Here is a 24,934-nt window from a genome sequence, read left to right on the forward strand (position 1 = left end):
CACAGAGCACAGCAGTTAAAAGCATCACTATCTTTGGGGAGAAATCTAAATTAAGATACTTGGATCTTTTTCATTATCCCATCACTCCAGCAAACTGAACCTTTCTCCATAAAGCAGGAATGATTTTAGCACTACAACTCAATTACTTCTCTTAGAATTATCCCCAAAATAGGAGAAATGCCATCATCTATGCCCCCACTATACCCTGCACAGTGGAGATTTTTGCATCCCAGGAAGAATGCAAAGGAAGCCAGTCTCAGAAAGTCTTCAGAACAGTTGCTCTGTTGCTAACTAGCTGCCAGAAATGCAGAGAACAGTAGAAACTTAGAGAAAAATGCAAGTTTTCTAATGTTTCTGTGTTCCATTTCTGTTTCTACATTAATATAAATGGGTTTCCTAAAAGAGTTGGCAAATACTGCCTGCAAAATCTTCAGAAAAAATTGATCTTGGCACTTCTAGCACCTGAAAGGAGAGTAAGGCACATAGGAGTCAGATGAACATTATCAGTGAGCAACAATGGTTTTCCTCCCTGGAAACTCCTCTAACTGTTCAAATTGCACCCATGCTGTGGGCACAGTGAACATTTCTAAAGCGATATTATTAGGGGTTATTTTGGGAGGGCTGATTATTTTTGGTGTCTTGGGTAATATTCTAGTTATATTATCAGTAGCCTGTCATAGACACCTTCAGAGTGTAACTCATTACTATATAATTAACCTAGCTGTGGCTGACCTTCTCTTGACTTCCACTGTCCTGCCCTTTTCAGCTACCTTTGAGATTTTGGGTTACTGGGTTTTTGGGAGGATCTTTTGCAACATCTGGGCAGCTGTTGATGTCTTATGCTGCACTGCTTCCATCATGAGTCTGTGTATCATCTCTATAGACAGGTATGTTGGCGTGAGTTACCCACTGAGATACCCAAGTATAATGACAGAAAAGAGGGGACTCATGGCTTTGTTGTGTATTTGGGCGTTGTCTGTCGTGATATCCATTGGACCTCTCTTTGGCTGGAAGCAACCAGCTCCAGAAGATGAGACCATCTGTCAAATCACTGAAGAGCCTGGCTATGTGCTGTTCTCTGCTCTTGGCTCCTTCTACCTCCCACTGACCATCATCTTGGTGATGTATTGCCGAGTATACGTGGTGGCCAAAAGGGAAAGCAAAGGCCTGACTTCTGGCTTGAAGACTGAGAAGTCTCATTCTGAAGAAGTGACTCTCCGAATACATCGCAGAAACACCCGGGAAGTGAGTGGGACCCCATCCTGTTCCAAGATGAAACACCACTTCTCTGTGCGCCTCCTTAAGTTCTCCAGGGAAAAGAAAGCGGCCAAGACGCTGGGAATAGTGGTGGGATGCTTCATACTGTGCTGGCTTCCTTTCTTTCTAGTCATGCCTATTGGTAAGTGAAGCAAAAGCTCCTGCTTTTTATAACAATTTCTCCAAAGGTAGGGAGATATTTGTGTTCTTACCATTACTTGCAGCTAGAAATGGCAGTTTTATGAAAATCCAAACCCTTCACAAAATCGTATTTGTTTCACCAAACTTCTGTCCACAAGTGGTCAAAAAAAAATTGTGAAATTCTGATGTCAGAATAAAAGGTTTATTGCAGTTAAAAAAAAATGTATATTGGGGGGTGTAATACAATGTGTTTCACTCCATTTTGGCCTTGTAAAATTTTGTATATAAATGATTTGTTTCCCCCCATTTTCATTAGCAAATAATCCCCAAACTGTCAAGGTTCACATTGATTGAAAGCAAAGTCAAATGTTGAAATCCTTTGTTGTTAGATAGAAATCTTGTCCTCAGGGCAGGCCCAACTCTAGACAGACAGGTGTAGTTGTGTCTGCATATGTGTTTATAGCCCAGATAGTCAAACTCAGTTTATTTCAAGACTAGATTCTCAGAGGAGCTAAAAGCTTTACATTTTTACTTGCTCAGCACTCATATTGGGTACAGTTTTTCCGATATTGTCACCAGGCAGCAGCTTCTATTATGCCACTTTTCAAAAGCTGAATATTGCATGTGCATCCAGTGTATTGAGACCTAATGGATATCTGGGCCCTTATTTTGTTTCTGTAAATTTTGTAAATAGGAGCTGAGCTTTTGAAAGGGCTTAATAAAAACCCCACAGCCATAAATAGAAAGGCTGCCATTGACGTGAATGTCATGTAACTTAAACCACCATAGAAGTACTATTTTATTTTATCTTTTCTTTATTTTGTTGTCGAATGTGACCTTTTTTTAAAAAACTAAGGAGTGAGTACGGTTTTTTTTAAAAAAACCAAAGTGTTACTAATTGTTTGCTATTTGCAAAAGCTAAAATGACAAATGGTTCCAAAATGTTATGGTATAACTTTTAAGAAATGAACTTTAATTTAAGAGACCTCATAAAGCAGCACAAGAGTCTAACATATTACTATAGCGAAAGGAAAAAAGAGCAAACCACTTAAATCCTGGAAGATTATGGTCATGGTTATGTTTATTCTAGTCTTTAGGATCCAAGAGCAAAGTGGGCATGTATGAATTGATTTTTTTTTTTTGGTTGTTAACTTCTAAAATTGTAAGTTCAATACGTCAATCATTGAAATTTAATTTAGAGAAAATCATTATTTAATAGCAATGAATTGCCCTCCAGAAAAATAAGATCCTGAATACTCTATAAATTACTGACTAGTATACTACAGTGGTTTTCTTTCCCTGTCTGGTGATATGTAACAAACATTTAAATGAAAAGTGGATAAAAGTTTTCGAGTTCTAGCTATTAAACTAGTTCCTGTCCAAACCAGCTCAATCATCATAACCATCATCAACAAGCTAAAATTTTCTGGGTAGCCCAATTTTTGCCTCAAAAGGGTTAAACAAGAATTTTGAGGTGTGGTACTTACTGTGAAGAATCCAACTGATTTACCATGACTAGTTCTTACTGGGTGATTGCAAACTGCAATTAATTAAAACAAAACCAAACAAACCAAAACAAAAAACCTGAAACAAACTTGCAAAATGCTGTTCTCCAGCCTTTGCAGAGTATTCTTCTATTAGTGCGCAATAAAGCATTGAAAATTAGGGCTGTTCAAAATTTTTCGGCAGTTTGTTTTGATGCTGTTTCAACTTGTTCTGAACTTAAAACAGCAAAATTGAAACGAAACAGAGAACTTTGAAACAGCTTCGAAATGCAACAAGGCAAGTTGAAACATTTTGAAAATTTTGAAAAGTTTTGAGTTTCGAAGCTCAAGCTGGGCTTGCCTGCAGGGAAACAGAAACTAAAGTAAAGAGAGGGAGGGGGAAGGAGTGCTCTCATTAGGGCTGTGTGAAATGGCACTGTTCTGTTTCAATTAGAGTTTTGAGGTTTCGATGGAGCAGCATTTTGTTTTGAATTTCGTTTCGAGTCGAAACAGCTCTTCTATTTGGCTTCATTGAAACAGTAAGACTGTTTTGATGCTGTTTTGATGTTTCACCCATTCGCTACAATGGGGAATCTCGATACAGCCTCTCTCATCTGGCAGGCAGATTGGGGGCCAACCCCAGGAGGGCTGCTGGGGCTGTGTCAGTCTTCCTGGGGCTGAGGACCCCTGATCTGCCTGCCAGATGATGGTGGGAAGCTGGTGCTGCCACCTGGGACTGGGGAAGGGAACTGAACCTGATTGCTCAGTTCCCCTCCCCAGTGCTAGATCGGGCGGGGGATGAGCAGTCAGCCCAGCTGGGCTGAGTTCCCAATCCCAGTGCAACCATTGTGCTGGGGAAATGAATTCAGCTCAGCTGTTGCACTGAGTTTGTTTTAACTGGGCTGAAGTTCAGCTGGGCTGAGTTCATTTCCCCAGCACGATGGTCATGCTGGGGTTGGAAATTCAGCCCAGCTGGCCTGAGTTGCCTTTCCCATCTGATTGTAGGGCTGAGGAGGGAAACTGAGCAATCTGGCTCAGTTCCTTTCTCCAGCCGGATTGCAGCGGTGGGGGGGGGGGGGGGTGGTGGTGCTGTAATTGGCTTCCCCTGTGCTGTGATTGGCTTCCCACCCCAGCTGTGGGAGGTGGGGAGAGCCAGGACTGTGCTCCCTGCCTGGCTGAGCCTGGAGCTGCTGGGAGCACAGCCTTGGTTCTCCCCTGTCTTGTACCACCTAGCTGCTGGCTGCTTCAAAATGTTTTGAAAGTTTCTAAACGTTTCAACTAGCCTCGTTTTGTTTTGAGGCTGTTTCAAAGCCCTTCATTTCATTTTGATTTCACTGTTTTGAGCTCGAAATGAGTTGAAACAATGTTGAAACAAAATGGCCATGAAATTTCACACAGCTGTAGCTCTGATTATTGACTGTGTAGCTGGCCAGTGACTGTCATCCTTCCCTGAGGTCTCTTCCAATCCCAGTGCTTTGGGGGAGGGATGGAAAAAACTGCAGAAAGGGCAGCATTGTTTGAACTGCCCTGCTTTCTGCTTGGGGTCACTTATTGGGCTGTGTTCCTGGTTTGCCTGTCAGCAGCTAGAGGTGCAGGGCCCCAGAACCCAGATTGCCCCTTCACTGATCTCCTTGACAGCTGGCAGGCTTGATGGTCTCAGCAGGGGCTAGCATACCTGGAGTTTTGACCCCACTGTGGCTTAACACATTCATGTGACTCAAGTTTTTTGCTTTCAAGAGTTTGAGGTGAAATCTCCCCCAAGCCTCTGTACCTATCTCCTTGAAACCTGGCAGGCTTCATGCCCTCAGAAGGGGCTACCAATTCTGCAAGTTTCATTCAAATCAGGCCAGAAATGACAAAGTTATAGGCTGTTTTGAGCTTCCCCATTATATCCTATGGGCGAGATGTCGAAGCAGCAAAACTGTTTCGACAAAACGAAACGGAACAGCAGTTTTGAATCGAAACAAAATTCAAATTGAAATGCTGTTCCGTCGAAACACAAGTCAAAATGGAACAGTGCCGTTTTGCACAGCCCTATTGAAAATGTGTTTTCAAACTGATTTTGCATGGCTTCCAAATTGTTACCTAAACTTCAGTTTTGATATTCTAGAAAATTAAATATTATCCTTGAATGGTCTAGTCTCCATTGTTTTCCTTGTGGAAGAGCTATATATTCTATAAGAAGCAAGACACCAAGAGGGTTTTGTAGAAATTTTTAAAGAAATATTTAACAGAATCTTATGGAAATTACCCTAAAAATTGACAGGATGAAATGGAACATGATCTCCTTTCTATAGCTTTTTTGATGTTCTCCCATTGAATTCTTGAGTGGGAATATAACTATTACTTGCATTGTAGATTAACTAAATTCTAGATTCTAAATTAACTATCACTAGCTATTTTAGCTTTTGCTGCTACATAAATGTCAATGGGTGCAGGATCTTTCTAATTTTGACTTGGGAGTTGTCTGCCACTATTGGGAAAGCATTTGAGTAAAAGATTTCGGGAGAGTCCTTGACAGGACAGGCTGCCCTGGGTATCATTATGTTGGAATGCTGGTTGCCAAGATGCCCTAAACATACCCAAAAAGGGTTCAAGAGACTGCATTATACACAAGTCTTATTTCATCCCCAAGAGTCATTGCCCAGATAGAGCTGCTCTTGTTGATTCATTTGCTTTAGGGGTAGGAAATCTGTCTCTGTATCTTTGATCCCTTATAAGGGAAGGTTAGTTTGCCTATCTTTATGTGGCTTCTGTGTTATTTTAAAATCACATAGTATGTCTTCTCAAAACCTGTTTGCCTCCTTTGTTAGAAGAAAAAAAAAAGCTAAGTAGAAATGCAGCACAGAGTAACTTATCTCATACAAAACCACTGGCATGTCTCAATCCAGACAGAACTTTCCTACCTGTTTTTTATCACAAGCCCCTCCATAGATGAATTTGAATGGGGGTTTTCATCCATGGACCACAGAGCCTTTTCCAAAGGCAAATAAACATAATTATCTTCTACTTTGCAGATGGGGAAACTCAGGTGAAATGAGGGGAAGTTACCTGCCTGGTTTCACAAAGCAGATTAGCAGCAGAGGCAGGAATGAAACTCTGGGGCCTGGTTTTCAGATATGCCGTGAGTTTGCACACCCAGTTGGAGTTGATGGGAATTCTGTGGCTCTCAGAGTTGGCCAGAAAACAAGAATCCTGTTCCATGAAAAATTGCATGGCTTTGGCATTTGTTTTTATTCTGCCTTGGGCCAGAGTCAAGTCTGGGATGTAGGAGTTGCAGGTTCAGGTCTCTCTGGCCTGCCTCATTCAGAGCAGGGGCTAGATAGACTGTGGGCTTTGTATCCAGCATCCCAGATGGGCATGCTAATCACTGGGCTCTTGCTGCACAGTGTTGTCTTTGAATCCATCCTGGACCTGAGCTGTCTTCCTAAAGTCAGTTTAATTACATCAGATTATTTTCCATAAAAAGATTACTTTAAAAAAAAAAAGGTATTTGTCACTGGAAAATACTAGTGTTGTGCTGAGAATGTGTGGACAGCACTCCAGGCACTCTCTACTGAATATCAGTCGCTACTTTTCTGGTTAGGCCTGTACTGATGAAGTGAGCTTTCAAAAATTCCTAGAACTCGTATTTATTAGAAAAATCACGTTTCTACAAGATGTGGCTTTGCAAGCACCAGGAAATCTCTGTAAGTGATTTCTTCCTCTAGAACTGGAGGAAAGCTAAGTTTCTATCAGAAGGGAGCTTACTAGCACTATCAACCCTAAAGTCTTGCTGCCCTTCCAAGCCCCAAGAGCAAAGGGCTTGAACTACTTGGGATGCAGCACATTGCTCAGTTAGGCTGCAGTACAAATGTGTACTGTCCACCTGCTCTTGTTCCATGTATGCCAATCCTGGAAATGAAGTGGTAAGGCTGCCCTGGGGCATACTTAATATTGCACTCAACACCTGCGTTTCTGATATCTGCCTGGTTCAGGCAAGTCAAGTCATAACCAGGTAAGCTGGAAATCAAGGCTGGAACTCAGGAGTATAACTAGAAAGGCATTTGGCCCACTCACAACATGCTGCAAGAGGGTGAAGGACGATGGGTGCGGGTGCCTGGAAGAAGGTTTCTTTTTGCTGCCTTAGTAACTGATGTGTTCGTACTGGGTAGCTGGATCAGTTATCGCTGCAGGGAGTGGAAGAGAAATGGAACCAGAGCACACGTTCCACTCCCCAGTTCAGAGCCTGCAATAATTTAAGCCTGTCCAGTCTTCTGAGGAAACCTTTTCTTCTCGGCTTCAGCTGGATAGTTAGTAATAATCAGCCACAGGTTGCTCTGTGTTGTCTCAGCTTTTCCAGGAGGAAGAGAGCCATCTGATTCAACTCTGAATGGAGAGGATCCCACAAGAAATGGAAAACACCTAAGCTGAGAGGGTCCTGTTAGGAGGGGGTAGATTTATATAAAGCCTGCTGTGAGGACCTGTTTTGCTCCAGGCAGTTTTAGATGGTTTAGATGCTTATGATACAGGGTGCAGAATAGATCACAAACTTCTCTGACTTGGCTGGGGTGCTGGCTTATCAAGCTAGCCATAGAATAGATGTATTTTGTGGTCCATAGTGAGTGGGTATGGATCGCTGTGGTTGCTTATATACCGGATTGCTTTTGTTGGTACAATAGGGAGCAGCAGTGCAATCAAAAAACATTCGTAACCTATGGGGAAGCTTAGGTAATGTTTAATGGTATAGCTTTTGCTGTAAACAAGCAGGCCTGTAGAGGCCTGTCTTGAATGTAGACTTAGCCTTGCGAGAAAGACCTAAGGGGCTTGACAGAAGGAGGTGACAGGCAAGTGAGTTCAAATCACAGGACTTGGGCTCTCAGGGACATGCTGGATGGCAATTGTTCTGCTTCAGTGCCAAGGATATTCAGGTTTCTTTGCTAGTGTTTCCAGAACAGCTGGGCAGGATTTTTTTTTGTCTTGATATCAATTTTCTGAATTCAAGGGACTACATTCGACTGGACACAGCACTTTATGCAGACAAAACATTTAAGATGTTGGCGCTTGCAGAAATGCTGCATTGTTTATGCAGAACTTTCTTGAAAACATTTCATAGCAAACCATTGTTTGAGCCTGGAAATGCCCAAGGAGATGGAGCCATAGCTCCTAGCCTTGGACGTTCCCTAGATTCTGCAAAGGAAAACTAGACAAGTCGATCATGATTCCCATGCACCCAGCTTTCTCCTGGCTCACTTTTTGTGGGTGGAGTGTGGACAAATTAGCCCTTTGAATGGATTGCTTTGCTGCTTAGAAACCCTAAAATGTTTTCACTGCTTGCCTTGCTCTTGGCACAGGCTGATGCCTGCTCATAACTACGCCATGAGAACACCTTCTCCTCCCAGTTATGATTCAGTCCTCAGGAGGTGGTTGGAAAGAAGCTACCCCTATCCACTTGGGTCCCACCACTCTCACATGCCCTTCCCCCATGCCAAGTGTCTCAGTGCCTTCTTTCCCTTAGTGTAAACCTTGGCCTGGTGGACTGCCTTCTCACCCTGACAGTCATCTCTTTTCTTCCACAATTTAACACCTTTTTTTATTTTTCCAAAGGTATTCTGAAATAAAATGACTCCAACCACAAGTATGGAAAGAGTGCTGCCAGGCTGGCATGCATGGAATATATTGGAAGGACACTGAAAATGCATGCATAGCTTTACTTGAACAGATTCAATGGAAGTAACTTCAGATTCCTCGTATGCACATTCACATATCTCACAGCCAGTCACTTCAGTTTCATGTGTTGCACTAGTTGGTTCTGCCTTAGCTTCCCTGCATTTGTTTACTTCCCTGCCAGTCCTGTTGGCTGGTGATAACCATTTAAAAAACCTTTCCTGTCCCTCTGCATGCTGTGGTAGTCTGTGATTGGTGTGCCAGTGATGCAACAGCACTGAAGCATTCCATTGACACGGACATGAGGCATGCAAGTGGTGTATAATTAGCAGGGTATCATGGAGTTTGCTTTAATTTACATAAATAAATGTAAAGACTCATTTAAGAAAGGATATTTTTAGAGCTACAGCATGGGACTGATGGTTAGGAGAGCTGAATTCTTCCATTCTCACTTCTGCCATGCAGTTTCTTTAAAAAATGAACTTGGGCAAATTTCTTAACCTATCTCCCTCTGAATTGCCTCATCTGTAAAATGGGCCTATTTTCTAACCTTGCAGAGGCTTCATGCTTCTTAATGTGCTTTGAGATCTGTGCATGAAAAATGCTGTGCAATTCCAAATCCATGCTGATACCTTTTTGTTACTGTCACGGGGGCACTTGGGTGCCCCGTGTCTAAAAAGAAATAGAGAGCTGCCAATCACCAGGGCAGCCCAGGTGCCGGTTACTGGGGCAACCAGGCAGGTCATGTGGCCAGAAGGGGGCAGGGCCGGGCTTTTATAAACAGCCCAGGCTGGTGCTTAGCTGGCAGTTCCCTTCTGGTGGTTGCAGGAGCTCTGTGAGCTGAGAGCTGAGCAGCCTGAGGGGATGGTTGCAGCCTGACTACCCAGACTGGCTGCTTGAGGATATGGACTGGAGTGAGAACCCTAGAAGGGGTTGTGACTAAGAGCCAAGTGAGTGCAGACTTTGTGTTATAAGCCGGTAGGCTTCTAGTTTGTGTTGCAGCCGCGTGGCTCATGGTTTTGTTATGGTTAAACCGGAGGACAGGGTGAGGCTGTAGGGGTGTGAGGAGGCCTCATGGGGGCTCCCCAGTAGCTTGGGGGTTCCCGGTGCCCAGAGGGGGCACAGTGAGCAGTGCCACAGTGGGCACAGTGTTTTAAGTACCGGAGAGGCGCTCGGTGTGTGGGGGTTGTAGCCCTAGCCGTGAAAGTGTGCTCAGGCCCCGTGGGGGGGCCCTAGAGGGGGCAAGAAGCACGGCAAAAGGCCCTAGAGGGGGTGAGGAGCAGGGGAAGCGCAAGAGAGGCCCAGTGGGGTGAGGCCTGGGCATGGTAAGCCCAGGGGTGCCAGTAATGGGGGTGCAGGTTGCAGCACTGGCCCAGGGGTGCTGGTAATGGGGGTGCAGGTTGCAGCACTGGCCCAGGGGCACTGGTAACAGGGTGCCAGGGGCGTGATAGGCCCAGGAGGATTGGAGAGGGGCACCGGGGTGTGACAAGCCCCAGGGGTGCCAGGTGGGTGACAGGCCTGGGGGTGCCAGAGAGGGGCACCAGGGCAAGATGAGCCCAAGGGGCATCAGAGAGAGCGCCGGAGGGCAAGGACAGAATAACGTCCAGGAACAGCTGCGAGGCTTGGGGCGTGCTAAAGGGGAGGTAGGAGGCACGCATTGCCCATAAGGCTGGGGGTGTTGGGGCACCCCACTTGGAACGGAGGTAATACCAGCGTGGTGTCAAGGTGGAAGTAGGCAGCCTGCCTTACTGAACTCATAAGATCAAAGATGTGGCGGGCGAGAAGAGGGTGCTGGATCACCGTAACTGATACGGCAGGGGGCGCTAGCGAGATCACGGCCGCTCGCAGGCCCCACTCCGTGACAGGGCCAGGCCCCAGCAGCACTCTCTGATTAGGGAGGTCTGCCTGCACGGTCTCAGGCTTTTCCTGGCTGCCCCGGGCTAGCACTCTGAGGCAAGAGTGTGTGTGCAGTGCATGCATCTGTTGATGATACGCCGCTTTTAAATCTCCCTCCCTGCTTCATCATACTGTTGGCAGCAAACTGACAAGCGAGCAAGCCAGCTGGGGGCTGATAGTGATAACAATCTTTATCACCTGTTTAGCAAAACAATGTTGTCTCTCCATTACTTCAGACTTACGGTTTCATAGTTATTAGGGCTGGAAGGGACCTATTAGATCATTGAGTCCGACCCCCTGCCCTGGGCAGGAAAGAGTGCTGGGGTCAGATGACCTTAGCCAGGTGTCTGTCCAATCTCCTTTTGAATATTTCCAAGGAAAGGGACAATACCATCTCCCTTGGAAGCCTATTCCATATTTTGGCAACCCTCACTTTAAAGAACTTTTTCCTGATGTCTAGCCTGAATTTGCTCTCTTTTAACTTGTGTCCATTGTTTCTAGTTACCCCAATTGTCGCCCTGGTAAACATTGCATTCCCTACTTCCTGATGATCTCCCCCCATCCCTGATGAGTTTGTAGATGGCCACAAGATCACCTCTCAGCCTCCTCTTGTGGAGGCTAAAGAGGTTCAGGTCTCCCAATTGGTCCACATAGGGTTTTTTCTGTAGGCCTTTAACCAGATGGGTGGCCCTCCTCTGAACCCTCTCCAGGCCATCTATATCTCTCCTGAAGTGCGGTGCCCAAAACAGGATGCAGTACTCCAATTGTGGCCTGACCAATGCTACATAGAGGGGAAGTATTGCCTTCCTAGACCTGTTTGTGTTGCACCTACTTATGCAAGAAAGGGTGTGGTTAGCTTTACTTATTACCTTATCACATTGGTGACTCATGTTCATTGAGTTATGACGTTGAGGTCCCTTCTTAAATAGCTTACTGGTTGACCTGTTTAGCTCCAAACAGCCCTAAGCAGTCACTGTTTTGTCTTCCTGCCTCAGTGAAATTCGAGATAGATGCAAACAAACACCTTTTGACATTAGCTAGATGCCTCGGGTCCATGGGCCTGGGGTGTGTGCTGTAGGACTACATGCCTAGGGTCCATGGGCCTGGGGAATGTGCTGTGGGAGATGGGAGGGAGGGGATGTCCTGCTTGAGCAGTGGGGGTGGGGAGTGTAGGGCAGGAGGAAGCCAGGCAGACCCTGCTGTGTCTGCAGTCTCTGCTGCAGCCTTACACAGCATTAGCTAGCATACCACATGCTGGCTATGGTCTGTGCTGTGGGAGAGAAGAGGAAGGGATCCCTGCTTAAGCAGCGAGTGGTGCGGGGGCAGGGGAAGCCAGCAGACCCTGCTGTACCTACAAGACTCTGCTGCAGCTCTGGCTGGGGAGCAGAGGGGAGAGGCCAGCCTTGCTATGGAGCAGAGAGCTTCACCCAGCCCAGAGAACATGCTAGGATGCTGGGGGACTCAGCAAGGGGTCTGGGACAGACATTGCATACACCAGTTTGAGCCAAATCCGTTAAATCTGATACTACATTCAACCAAGCTTATCTCTAACCAGTTTCAGCCATTTTCAAACTGGTTTATGTGCACTGAATGTCTGTTTTGTTACAGGTTTAAACCAGTTTCTGATCACTTAAACCGTTTATGTGTAATGTCTGTCCCTAGCCTTAAGAGGCAGGTAAAGCAAGCTTAGCCCTGTCCTTTGAAAAATGCTTTGTCATTTCTAGAGGCAAGGGGCTTGTCTGTTTATAGCTGACTCCAGCTTGATTGATTAATACCTGGTTTGAACATGAGTGGAGACATCAAATCTTTATGGGTGAGGAGGGTGAGCCTGGTTTCTCATTCCCCATTACAGAGGCTTGCTTTGAGTTGCCCTCAAAGTGAAACCCAACTGAAAATTCTGGATATTGTCTGATTTGAAGTCACCCAAACCCCTTAAACTGAACAGCAGCTTTATGGGAACCACATCCCAAACTTTAATTAATGTAGCAGGACAAAGCAAACCATGTTCTCCCCACTTCATGAGTTTCATTATGAGAGAGTTTCACTCAGATCTATGGCTGTAATCCTGTTCCCATGTCATGCCATGAAAAAGCAAGTCGGGTCCCTTTCTGAAAGTTATGTTGGTTGTCAGGATACTACATATTTAACAGCATGAACTCAACCTATAGTAAAAGTATTACTGCCAAAGCTTACGTGAAACTATAAAATAACTGCTATTAGTGACTTCCACATTTACTTTGTGTTTTTTTTTCTCTTACATAATGTTCTCCAGAAGTTGTCTTTTCTATTGCATGAAAACTACCCAGTGATGTCATGAAACCTTTTTTCAGTAAAAAGCAGCCAATGATGACTGGATTGTAATATACTTTTTGTGGAGTTTAGCAGCTTAATACAAAATGTGTTTAATTCAAGTCAGTGTGGCCTCTGTGAACTCAGAGCCTTCTAAGTATGAATGAGCATATCAAAGTCCAGCAGTTACTTTTTCACTATTAAGGCTTTTAACTCTTGGGAATTACTTTTGGTGTAAGGATGCATTGTCACAGACCTCATCCCCTTGAACAAAACATGTGGCTCTGCATGGAAATACTGGGTAGCTGTGTGGCAAATTTTACATAGTTATACCAGCACAAGCTGCAGTATAGACGCAGTTATATAGTCCTACCTGACTTCTGTTCAGAAAACTGGTTCAAACTATACAGGCCAAAAAAACCCTTTTCTTTTTTGCCTTTATAAGCTTCATTATCACAGCTCTTGTCAGGTCTTTTCTGACTGTCTTGGTGATACAAACAGGCTGGGTTTTTTTTTTTTGGTGAGGGGGCGAGTTTTTTGCTTTTTATTTTTTTTTTTTTTTTTGCCACAGGATAACTTATTCTGGTGGTTGACAAAGATAGAGTGGGAAGTTTGAGCAAGGGTCAGGCGCTAAAACAAAGGACAGTGAGGTCTCCATGCATCAACGGAGACAGACTTATTTATTTATTTATTTATGGCGGGCTGGGTGAAAGCAGCTTTCCATCTTGGTCTCCAGGGTGGCAGATAGCTGCAACAGCCCACAAGGAAGTCAGAAATAACACTTACTTTCTGCTCTGCTCTCACTCTCCTTTGGGGAGGCAGTGCATTACTTTCCCATCTCCCCCCCTGTCTTCTACATAATTTGGCAATCTCAAAAAGGAGCACAGGGGAGGTTTCACTCTCTCCCTCTCCCACTCTCTGCCACGAACGGAGCAAGAAATAGCAGGCCCAGGCTTTTCCCTGAGAAGGGCTGTTTTAAAAGAGTAAGGAAGAGAGCTTCCTCCCTGTTACTTTCCCTCTCAGCCGGATAATGGTTTCAGCAGGCCAGCCCTGCAGTTTTCATATCAGAATATTTTGGATTCTAGACACGAGGGCGGCATTCAGAGCTCAGTTCCTCCATATTAGCATCTCAACATGTTCCCTTAATGACAAAGAAACCAAATGGCTCCTGCAGAGTTGCGTGGCAGGAGCTCAGTAAAGGGAAAGCATGTATGCCCTTCAGTTTATTGTATCTGTGTGTAGCTACTGAATAGCAATAGAAAATATGCTGGAAAGGATGACAGCCGGACTATTTTCTTGGCAAGTTCCTTAATGACAAGGGGAATCTTTTTCCTAAGCATGGTTTGGAAATGTGTTGTTGGTGTTGGGATGAAATCTTGGCCAGGTTGAAGTCAATGGAAAAATGCCCTTGGGCATAAAAGGGACAGAGATTTCATCCTGGGGTTTAAACTTAAATCTTTGCATCGCACTGAATCAGGAACCCTACAAAACAAATTGCAGAGCGGATCCTAGTAGTAATATTTTGACCCGAAAATGGGGGAGGAAATTTTTAAACAACTTCTGCATCTTATGTAGGAGTGACTTAAGCTCTGTTCCTCTGGGTTTCCTATACAATTCACCTGTCAAACAGAAGGCATGTCTTTACCACTAAAATATTCTTATCTTGTATATGGATGACTGAGTCACCATACTCATGCCTCTAGAGGGCATGAGCCAAGAGGAACGTCTTTCTCCTCTGGCTGTCTCAAATGTCAGAGTGCTTTTCAGAAAGCATTATGCAGTACAGAAGTTGTGATGTACCAGTCACAAAGAGCTTCAGAATTTTAGTTTAGTTCAGAAGTTGAAGGGACAAATCTTGATAACTGCTCTGGGGGTATAAATGCCAGTGTTGTCAATCCCAGATGTTGAGCTATTGTGAGTCAGACCTCCAAGTTCCAGGAAAAAGTATGAGATTTGGCTTAGAAGTAGTGGGATTATTTAAAGAAATGAGCTGATTTTATTCTGAGGCTTTTAGGTGTCAAGCCTTCAAGCTTTTCTTTGAAAACAATAGGTCTGGAAGCTTGCATAAAAAAAATGCAAACCTGGATTCTGTCACAATCTGATGACTTCAGAAATTGGGGCTTTAGGAAGAACAGCAACTATTGCAATAAAATTATAAGAGTTGCAACAGTACGATTGAGAGCACTTCTGCTGTAATCATGGGCACAGGGGCTACATGGAATTGATTTGCAAGTCAGTTGGGTCACTTCAGATTTATATTGCTATCAATGCAAGCTGACTTTGGCTCCAGGTGTTTCTCTGAGCATTTTGAGTCTGCAAATCTGGGCAGTAAATCTAACACTAACTGGCTTGCTTAGGACATATTTGAGATGTTGATGTACAGTGCCAGCATTTTAGAGAATTGGGCGGATGATAGCACTTCAGAGGAAATCCAGACCCAGACACGGGGGATCTTTGTAGATCTGAGCAAAGAGCGCCTTCCTGGTTCTAACACCAGTATCCAACCCAGCTTCCCACACAGTCTCAGTTTCACCCCAGCGAAACACGCGTCCCCCTGTATGCTCCAAATCTCAGAATTCAGGATCTGGTTAGACGCATGTTCATACCATTATAACCAGTCTTTACGTCTTTGTTAAAAACAAGTAAAAATGATGAGCAAATGGTGGCTGTGTGCAGTTTGTGCGTTCACGCCGGATCCTAATTTTACAAAACCCGTGTAACTTAACAGTGTTATTGTTGCCTGTTCAGACCCTCAGCCTCCAGTGGCATTTCCAGTTTCAGCTGCATTTTCACTTCCACCCAACTTACGAAAAGGTGCAGTTTCAGATGCCCATCCTGCCCAAGCAATAGCCAGCCCTTCTGTTTGTGTTACACAGATTTCATGGTACAAAAAGCTGAAGCGTTTCCTACTTTTCAATGCTGCTTTGATCATAGATTTGTTCCCATGCAAGAGACTTTCCATAAGACAAGAGCTGGGTGAGATGTGCTGGGGACTTTAAAAGTACAGATCACAGCTGTGATCCGTTCAAAGCAATAATAATAACTACACACTCACACTCACACTCAGACTCTCTCTCTTTCGCTCGCTCTCTTCCGTGGCATATTTTCTTTGTAACCCGAAAGCCAGTGAGAGTGTGCTCCCGGAATAAAGTTCAGTTAAAACTCTCTAAGCCTGAGGGCAAAGGAAAAGACTATATTTGGTGATTTTTTTGTTTGTTTGTTTTTTTTTTCTCTGTTGTGCTGATCTTCTTTGGGTGCTCAATCACAGACAACACCACACCAGTCCTAGTGACCACCACTAGAGCACTTAATAACAGGGCTGGATTTAAGTAATATGAAGCCCTGAGAAGGCAAACTTAAGAGCTCCTAAATCTCATGCTACTTCTTATGGTAGTGGATGGGCTACTACTGTATTAAATGACTGAGAAGATTAGGTTCAATATATGCCATTGTGCTTTTTCCGTCAGTTTATCCATACTTGATATCAGTACTGATTTTTGAATAAGCCATAAGCAAGCAACTTTATAACTTCTGATTGATTTTCAAGGAAGAAGATTACATCTTCATGATTGAATTAATACTAATCTGCAGAACATGCATAGAAAACAGAGCTGTCGGCTCCCCCCACATGTCTCGCAAACTAAAGTCAAAGGCATAAATATAGGAACGCGAGCTTCAAATGAGGGGGAAAAAACCTAAATCCTCCCATTCTGGGGTCAAGGAATGACAAATGTTTAACTGGCAAATTAACTGACAAGGCTTATAATAATTTGTATTTATTTCTTTTAATGGATTGAGTTGTGCTTATAACTCTTACTAAAACTCAGCTGTTTGAATCCTGCCTGCAAGAAAGCCCCATGGGTTTTGTGAATTCTCAGCCTGGCAATGTCTGCAGTTTCAGGAGCTCATGAAGCTCTGTCTGTCTTTCCAATATGAGTAGCAAGGGAATCTATAGTCATGGAAAGATTACATTATATGAAAGACTTTTGGAACTCCTGACCTAGCAAATTGAAACCAAGTTGTTATATATTTGCTGTCAGACTTTTTCAATACAACATCGTATACAGAAATAAGAACCAGGGAGGCTATGGTATTGCCAGGCAGCTGGAGTGAGTCAAATATACTGTGCCAGGCACTGGCACCTTTGAATGCTGTGCTACTCCACACAGGCTGCCTCATAAATTGGTTGCTTCAGGTGGATTAATTAGCATTGCTGAGTATCAGCAACTGTTAGTCTGTTCCTTGCATGGCATGATAAGCTTGCTGTGTAGACACACCCTGTGTTAGCTCACTTCACTGATTTGTGGGATTACATTTGGAGAGAGGAGTAGGGCATTATATTTACCAGTAGGCCTTGTATATAGGTAGCGAAAGTCATACTCATTTCTAGTTCTGTAGGGTTTGTATCTAGCTTCTGCTAAAAATGGTATTTTGATTCCCTTATTCAAGGGCAGGCAGGACAGGGAAATCATGGCAGGAGATTGAATTAATCTTATCAAGACTTCACTTGCTACAGAATAAAAATTACCCTGCTTTTTTTGTGCTCCATTACCCTTTGGTGCATTAAGCATGTTAAAATGGAAAGGATGGAAGTCCATCACACTTGGCATAGTCCTTCCTGTTTCCCTATGAGGAGGGTGTAATCCAGCAGGAGAGTTAGGAATGGATAAAATCTCCCCAGAGAATATAGGATCTGTAAGGAAAGTACTTGTAGATGGCAGGCAAATGAAATGTCCATCTTTTTTGTGAAGATGGGGAAAGAATAGCCATGCATTCCCTTGGAGTCTAGTTTAATTGGCAGCAGTGTCTTTTCATTGTAAAAGATGTGCATAATGACAGTGACCGTGGATGCATCTGATTCAGAACCCCAGAAATGAATGCTTATCTAGATCTTAGTAATGGGACTGCCCAGTGCTTACGATCAAAACATCATACCCAAAGCTTTGGGGTGGGTACATTGTCCAGATGTTAGCTCTGCAATATAACCCTTTTTTGATTTTAATAAGGACCAATGCGGTATTTCTGCAACAAAAGATACAAACACTCGGTCAAGAATGCCCACTGTCAACTCTGTACTGACAAGTACTACACATCTGCAGCTGAGAGGCTATTTAGATTTCACTACATAATTTCTCAAGGACTTGGAGTAGGTCTGATGCACTATTTCTTAAGATCTGTTGCAAGTGATTAGTGCTGGTATAAAGGGAATGGGAAATGCTTCTGTTTTGATGCGAGGCAGCTGGCACTCATTTTGCACTGGTATACATTATTTTGTGGTTTTAGCCTTGGATTAAAAAGTCAGTTGTCATTCCCTTTAAATTGACACAACCAGTGACATTCCTTTACAATGCTCACATACCTCTTACTTAGTCTCTGGACACTTATCCAACAATAACGAAGTAAACGGGCTAGGGCTTCCTTCACCTCACTCCGAAATTACAATGTGTCATTGACTTCTGGTCTAGTGCATGGAAATGAAAACAACATTTTAGTTTCAAAATATGAGTTGCATCTACCAAGGGAATGCATGAATTAAAAATAAGGGCTAGTAGCTTCTACAGCCACTAATATTTGCTTACTGTTCACACTATTTCCATGTATGCGTCATTTACACTGTGTCATTCCAAGATAGGAAGTCCCTACACTGATCAACCAAAAAGGTTACATTAATAACCTACCCACAAAAGAGCAGGAGACTGAGTTTGACATGGCTGTTTTCTATTTTTACCAGACTTTGGCAGGCCATTAGCATTCTGTCTAAAGTGAGTCAAAAGTCATAGTGAACAGAAAATTGTTATTTTTTTTTCTCACTCATTGCTACACTAACTTAATAAAACACTTTCTGGGCTTGGTTTCCTCTTATCTTTTACACTGACATTAAATGGGAAAGCAATGGCTATGTTGAGGTGAGTGTCATTAGAAAAAGGAGACCGTTAATGGCCATCTGGGCACAGGGCTCACTCCGGGCTCTTTTGCAATTGAACACTGCATTGAAAGACTGATCTGCTTTCTTCTGCACAAAAGTTTGGGAGATCCATTTGGTTAAGGATTAAAGCTGTCTAATAGCAAATGTGATCTGAAATGTTTTAACTGTACTAGGAACATCAATGTAGAATAATGTTCAGTGCCCTAGGAATAACTGTGCAGTGCAGTTGGATGTATAGCTGTTGGAAAATGAAGGGCAAAAGTCTCTATGCTCAGCAGAGCTGTCAGGGCATCACTTACAGACCTCTGGTCCTCAATCCCTAGTGAATCTCTGAACAGCCTTGGCTGCTTTAATTTGCACCTGGTGGCTCCATTTTTTTAAGGGATCCTTTATCAGCTAGCTACTGCTCGCTCTGCCACACCTTCCCTTTCTCCCTGGACTGCAGCGTGCCCCCTTCCCTCATCAGCTCAGTTTAGAGAGTGAGGATTGCTGTTTTATCAGGAACAAATTATTTTGTGCTTGAGGGGGGACTGCATTCAGCAGAAGCAGAGTAAGAGAAAGAAAGTCATTTTGCACTATTCTGACAAGACTTTGATTCTCTTTCTCTCATGCACAAATTTATCAAGAGAGTTCCCCTTCACTATATGCAGCTCAGAAATCTTTTCTTAGTTTTCTAGGGTTCAGTTTCAACGTGTGTCCAGAAGATGATAGCATCAGATGCTCTAAAGATGCAGAAGGTATGGACAGCGAAATGTGCCATACAAAATTAAAGGGGGAGGACACATACCGTGTCAGTTAATCCATGCCTGCTCCTATCCCATAGTAAATGGATGGTACATTGATACAGCTTACCTGTGGTTTAGCTTCCACTTATCAAAGGATGGGACAGCTATGCAACAGTTAAAGCAGATTAGCTGATGCACGTAAGCATTTCTCCCTTTTAACCACATACGAATTGTTCATCTTGCCCATACTTTCAGATCCATTTTTAGGCTCTCCTGAGACTTGTAAAGTAGAGGAACTGCTTGTTGTCATAGTTAATGAGGAGGGAAAGACTGAAGTTAGGATTCAGTGTCAAACTTCTTAGGTGTTGGAAGTGTTAAATTCTGCAGGTTTAGTTGGGCAAAGAATGGACATGACAGGCAGACAAAATTTGGGGGTTAAATTGACCCTCACAAACCTCAGTTACGATGTGAGATATTTTGTCTTGGTTTAATGCATTTCTCTAGCAGCATTGGTGTATGTGATTTTTGCAGAATGATCTTGACCAATACTTGTTTGCTGGGAAACCTTACGAATTGCACAATCTGCCCCAATTTCTCTTCCAATCTGAACATGCTTATGTTTTCTTGGAGGAGAAAGGAAGCACTTCTCAGTGCTAAAAGGCCTATTTATTAAAACTTGTCTGTAACAACCAAAACAAGCAAATCATGTTTTCTGGGAAGTTGGGAAGTTATGCATGTGTTCAGGATGTGTTGTCCAAGCTAGTTACTGACTTAGGGATTCTTTGGTCATGTTATTAAAGTGGGAGCATCATCATAATAATAATAACCTTTCCCTTGGAAACATGCTAGGGATTTTTTTTTGTGATGGTGGACTATAACAGAAATTGGTCCCATCAGCTTTCCTGTTACTCACAGATTCCCAGAGCAACCATTATTTTGGCAGTCTAGAATAATTCCATATCCAGAATATTATTTTAATTTCCAAGAAACAAGAACTTAGCTGGGGGGAATCTTGTTACAATGGCTAGTTTCCACGGTCATTCAGAAAGAAACCTTATAAACAACTCTCTGTCAGCATCTTTGGGGGCCTACACATATCTGATAATCATGGGCCCCCAGCTCAGTAAATCCCTTGAGCATGTGCTGAGTCCAGTTTAGACTATTTAACATTAAGTACTTACTGATGTTTTGATCTGAATTGAATACAATATGGGCATGTTCACACAAGTGCGCATGTGCTCTTTGCTGAGCCTCAAAGGCTTTTGAGGTGCTGCAAAATGCACTCTGTGTACCCCATGCAAAATGCACCCCATACACATGATTTGATTCTCCGTGCTGCATATTTTCAGGAACATCCTGGTATCATGCCACTTTTTTTCGGTGTGCTTTTTCTTGATACCAGGAATCCGCGTGTGCATGGCTCTGGCCAGTCAGACTCTGGTTTTGGGCAGCGCATGCTGCTGCCATGTGCATGCGCTGCCCAAAACCAGAGCTTGACTGGCCAGAGCCATGCTCCAGCTGCCAGCTAGGCCCTGCACATGCAGAATGCTGTCACTGCAGCCCCAGGAGGCCCCCAGGAGCCCAGGGAAGGCTGCTGGGCCCAGCCCAGGTACTGGCTGCAACCTCCTCTACCCCATACCAGGCGTTTCTGTGGATGTTTGAATAGTTGATGAAATTTAAAAAATCATTAACATCACTCATTACATGGAAGTCATTCAGATTAATTGTTCTGCTCTTTGTAGAATAACATTTCCTCTTAGTATGTCTGGGATAGCTGCTCACTGTCTACTCTCCTTCCATGGCAAAAAGTCTGGGTTCAGCCAAAGGCTGGAAATATGTAGTAAAATGCATGGAAAATATTTTGTGATCAATAAGGGGACACACAGCTGTCCTTCCTCATGCAGAACTGGATAGCAACCAGTTGAATCGAACCCCTATCTTGATCTAAAAGTGCTGTTCTTAGCTGGTTGAGCTAACAAATACTTTCTAGTTTAAATAGCCAAACAGGGCTTATGACACATGCTCAGTCCATGTTCCACATGGGGAAAAAAGATAGAGGGCAGGTATCTGCACAAGGCAACTCATTTAATATATACAGCAGTGATGACAAATGTTCAGTATTTTTCTGAAATAATAACTATTTAACCCCAAGATGGGAACTAGAGATCAGTTTCCAAGTACAATGAACAGAAAATGTGGTTATGGGCAGGGATCCTGGTTTTCTCTGTTTAAAAATCTCAATCCCCCCCCACCACAGATTCTCTAATTAAAAAACCCAAAATCCGTGTTTTCCATGATTTAAAATGAAACACCACTATCTATATAGGTATCAGTTGAACACAATGTGTTATTGATATATGTACAAATTTAAAGCAGTTTGGAAGCCTACCAGTACCTCAATCACTTAATAAAATAAATTCTAAGTACCATTACATTTTGGAATTTGATTTTGGGTTTTTTATCATGGAAAACCAGAGCTCCCCCTGCCCCCTTTGTTTACCAGGATGTGGGTCCAGCTGTGGCTGTTCCCCCCACCCCCCACTACTATGTGGACTGAGCAGCCCTGATATGTCAGTGCCCTGCCCATGCCATTGCCCCTCACTCCCAATGCACAGCCCTCCGGTCCTGCCGGTGCCTCTCACTTTACACCTGGGCCCCGGGGAGGGGAGTAGGGAGGGGAGTCCTGAGCTTGTAGCGGGCGGTCTGCATCCACCCCTGGAAATCTGGGGAGCACATGTCCCCGCTTCTTCTCCCCAGGAGTGTGCGTAATGCCAACCCCCAGAAGAGCTGCCTGCAGCTCCATCCTGCTCCCTGCTCGGGCCCTATGGTCCTGCATTCCCACCTTGGCCCTGGGCCCCAAATCCCTGGCCCCACATACTGCCCCAGCTGGGCAGTGCCTCCAGCCCTGTCCAGCTTCCTCCCTCCCTTGCTATGGGGGCCTCAATCTGTCCCACCGCAGACTAACCTACAGGGAGCTCCAGGAGCTGCTCTCCATGCTGCCTGGCTGCTACGTGCCTGTATGCACATGCACGTGACACCCCTGCCTGATTGCCCTCCTCCCGTTCCCTCCAGCCCCTTGCAGGCTGGAACTCTGCTAGCTTGCAAGGGGAAACCTGCTGTTCCCTGCTTTTCTCCATGAAAGGAAAAAAAATCTGTGGTTTTCTCCTTAAAGTGAGAAAATCTGTGTTTTCCTGCAGTGAACAAAAAAACAGGATCCCTGGTTATGAGTGATTTTTTTTTTCCCCTAAAAATCTAATCTTCCCTTCTTTGATATTGTGTACCAAAAATAAAGGGGCCCACCTGAATGTAGAAGTTTGGCTTGGAGAAGGGGAAGTCTACTGCAACCCAGGAGGGATGTAATAAACCAACTACATTTAACCTTGTACCTGTAATCAGTGGTGCTGAGGACAGTTGTGAATATCTGATATACAGTTAGTTCTGCTTATGGTTTAAATAAATACAGCATAAAGAGAGTTTGTATTAATGGCTATCAGGGAGAAAGCCCTTCTTAGGCTATTACAGCTTTTTCCTGCTGCCATTCTTTCAGTTTCTGATGAACCTGCTGGTGCTAATTGCTGTCAGAAATAACATGCTTGTACTAGATGTGCCCCTGATTTGATCTAGTTTCTGCAGTTCTGTGCCCTGTTGTTGGCCACATACAAATTGCTGCTGTGGTCTGTGGCTTTCACAGATCCCAGGAGACATCATATCCTGAATTGCTGGCTGCTTTCTTTAGTGGAAGGATTTTTGAAGTAAATAATGAATAGATCATAGTCATGGGAACAATTGCATTTTTATTCAGTTATTAAGGAGTGAGCTGTCAGGTCAGTGTGCCTGCCATAGACACATCTGCACATTCTCTCCCAGCAGATACAGCTGGATCCCACTGTTGTTATAACTGTGTCCCTGACCACCCTCTCAGCTCCCAACTGGGTTTCCTTTGGAAGTGAAAGCAGAGCCGAAGTGTGATTTCTCAACCACTGTGTTCCCTGTTGCTGGCCAGAGCTCAACAAAGAAAGATGGTGTTGCCTACAAAATAGAGCCTTGGTTTTAATTTCTAGTTCTGCCACTGATCTGGAGGGTAACCTTTGGCGAGTCATTTCTCCCTCAGTACCTCGGCTTCCCTATCTGTCAAATAGAGAGCATAATACTGTTTGCCTTTGCAAAGTGCTTTGATATCTGCTGACAGAGGTGCAGTGCAGGACTTTGCTTTTTTCTCCTTAAGCTACTTAAGTGGGAAACATCCTTACAGTTCACTAGCAGCTTCTGTTAAGTTTCTAGGCACTCTCTACGCAGGTCAACTAAAGACCTTTAGAAACTGCTTATAGATTTCATGGGGACTTAGGACTGGAAGGGATCTCCTGGGCCATCAAGTACAGTGCCCTCCTGTTACAAGTAACTAAATTGTATCATCACGTTTATGTAGTTACAGTTCATGGGGCTTGATCCATTGCTCACTGAAGTAAAGGGGAACTGAATGGATTAGTCCCATGATGCAACAATATCTTAAGGATGTTCAGAAGTATCCAGTTCCTTCAGGAACATCAGCCAGAAAGTGAACCACTGACTGATTCTCCTTTTGTATTTGATCTGATCCCTGAAGTGGTGATTCCCTTTGCATATCAAATCCCACTCCGTTATCTTCTGAGTATTCTTGTTATTTAGCTGAGCAGTCTAGTGCTACATCTCTAGGGAGAAAGTAATTTCCCCTAAGTCACTTCATGTCAACACTTGCAGCTGCTTGCCTTAGGACTCTGCAGAACCGACATATGAAATTACGGCTGCCTTTCTAATTGTGCAGATATGTAGAACCTGCCCTTGGGAACAGTTAGATACCATGCATATGACTGTTCAACACCATGCACACTAAGATGCTCTCTTTCACCAGGAGAGCAGAGGTTTTGTGAGTTATTTGTTGTCAGAGCAACCAAACAGCCTTGAATTTTATTTTCCCGTGCTTTATTTGTTTTTTTCCAGTTGATTATCTACAATGTCTCACTGGCTTTGCCTTAATGCTCCACATCTTTTCCATTCCAGGTTCTTTCTTTCCTGCAATCAAGCCCCCGGACACAGTTTTTAAAATAACATTTTGGCTTGGATATTTAAACAGCTGCATCAATCCCATCATCTACCCGTGCTCAAGTCAAGAGTTTAAAAAAGCATTCCAGAACGTCCTAAGAGTTCAGTGCCCCTCGAGGAAGCAGTCTACCAAGAAGCAATCCTTTGGCTTTAACCTCAATCATCCAAGTAGCCCGGCCATGGGAAGTGGCAAGGACGTGGTCCGTATCCCTGTCGGCTCTGGGGAAACCTTCTATAAGATTTCCAAATCCGATGGGGTCTGCGAGTGGAAGATGTTCTCCACCGTGCAAAGCATGTCTGCAAAAAGTGCAATTTCTAAGGACCAGTCAAGCTGCACAGTTGCCAAAGTAAAGAGCAAAGGGTTCCTAAGGGCATGCTGCTGTACTGGCACATCAGGGAATACTGTCCGGGAGAACCGTAAAGTGCCCACCATTAAAATACACACCATCTCCCTCAGTGAGAATGGGGAGGAGGTCTAAAAAGGGGTTGAG

At 43.9% G+C, this 24,934-nt stretch overlaps 1 protein-coding gene across 1 annotated transcript; it reads left to right on the top strand.

Annotated features, from left to right (window-relative positions):
• Window positions 1-516: 516 nt before the first annotated feature.
• On the top strand, window positions 517-24,934 carry ADRA1A (adrenoceptor alpha 1A). The gene is made up of 2 exons (XM_090051936.1): window positions 517-1,399; window positions 24,402-24,934. The coding sequence occupies exons 1-2, from the start codon at window positions 517-519 to the stop codon at window positions 24,920-24,922; spliced, it is 1,404 nt and encodes a 467-aa protein (XP_089908062.1). The 3' UTR covers window positions 24,923-24,934.

This window comes from Crocodylus siamensis, chromosome 6, assembly GCF_052110815.1.
Source record: "Crocodylus siamensis isolate JL-2025a chromosome 6, ASM5211081v1, whole genome shotgun sequence".
Classification (NCBI taxonomy): Eukaryota; Metazoa; Chordata; order Crocodylia; family Crocodylidae; genus Crocodylus; species Crocodylus siamensis.

Excerpts from the sequence above, each read along its gene's own strand:
- ADRA1A (XM_090051936.1), top strand. The coding sequence starts at position 517 with ATGGTTTTCCTCCCTGGAAACTCCTCTAACTGTTCAAATTGCACCCAT. Across the intron at positions 1,400-24,401 it reads CTTTCTAGTCATGCCTATTG|GTTCTTTCTTTCCTGCAATC; the intron begins GTAAGTGAAGCA and ends TTTCCATTCCAG.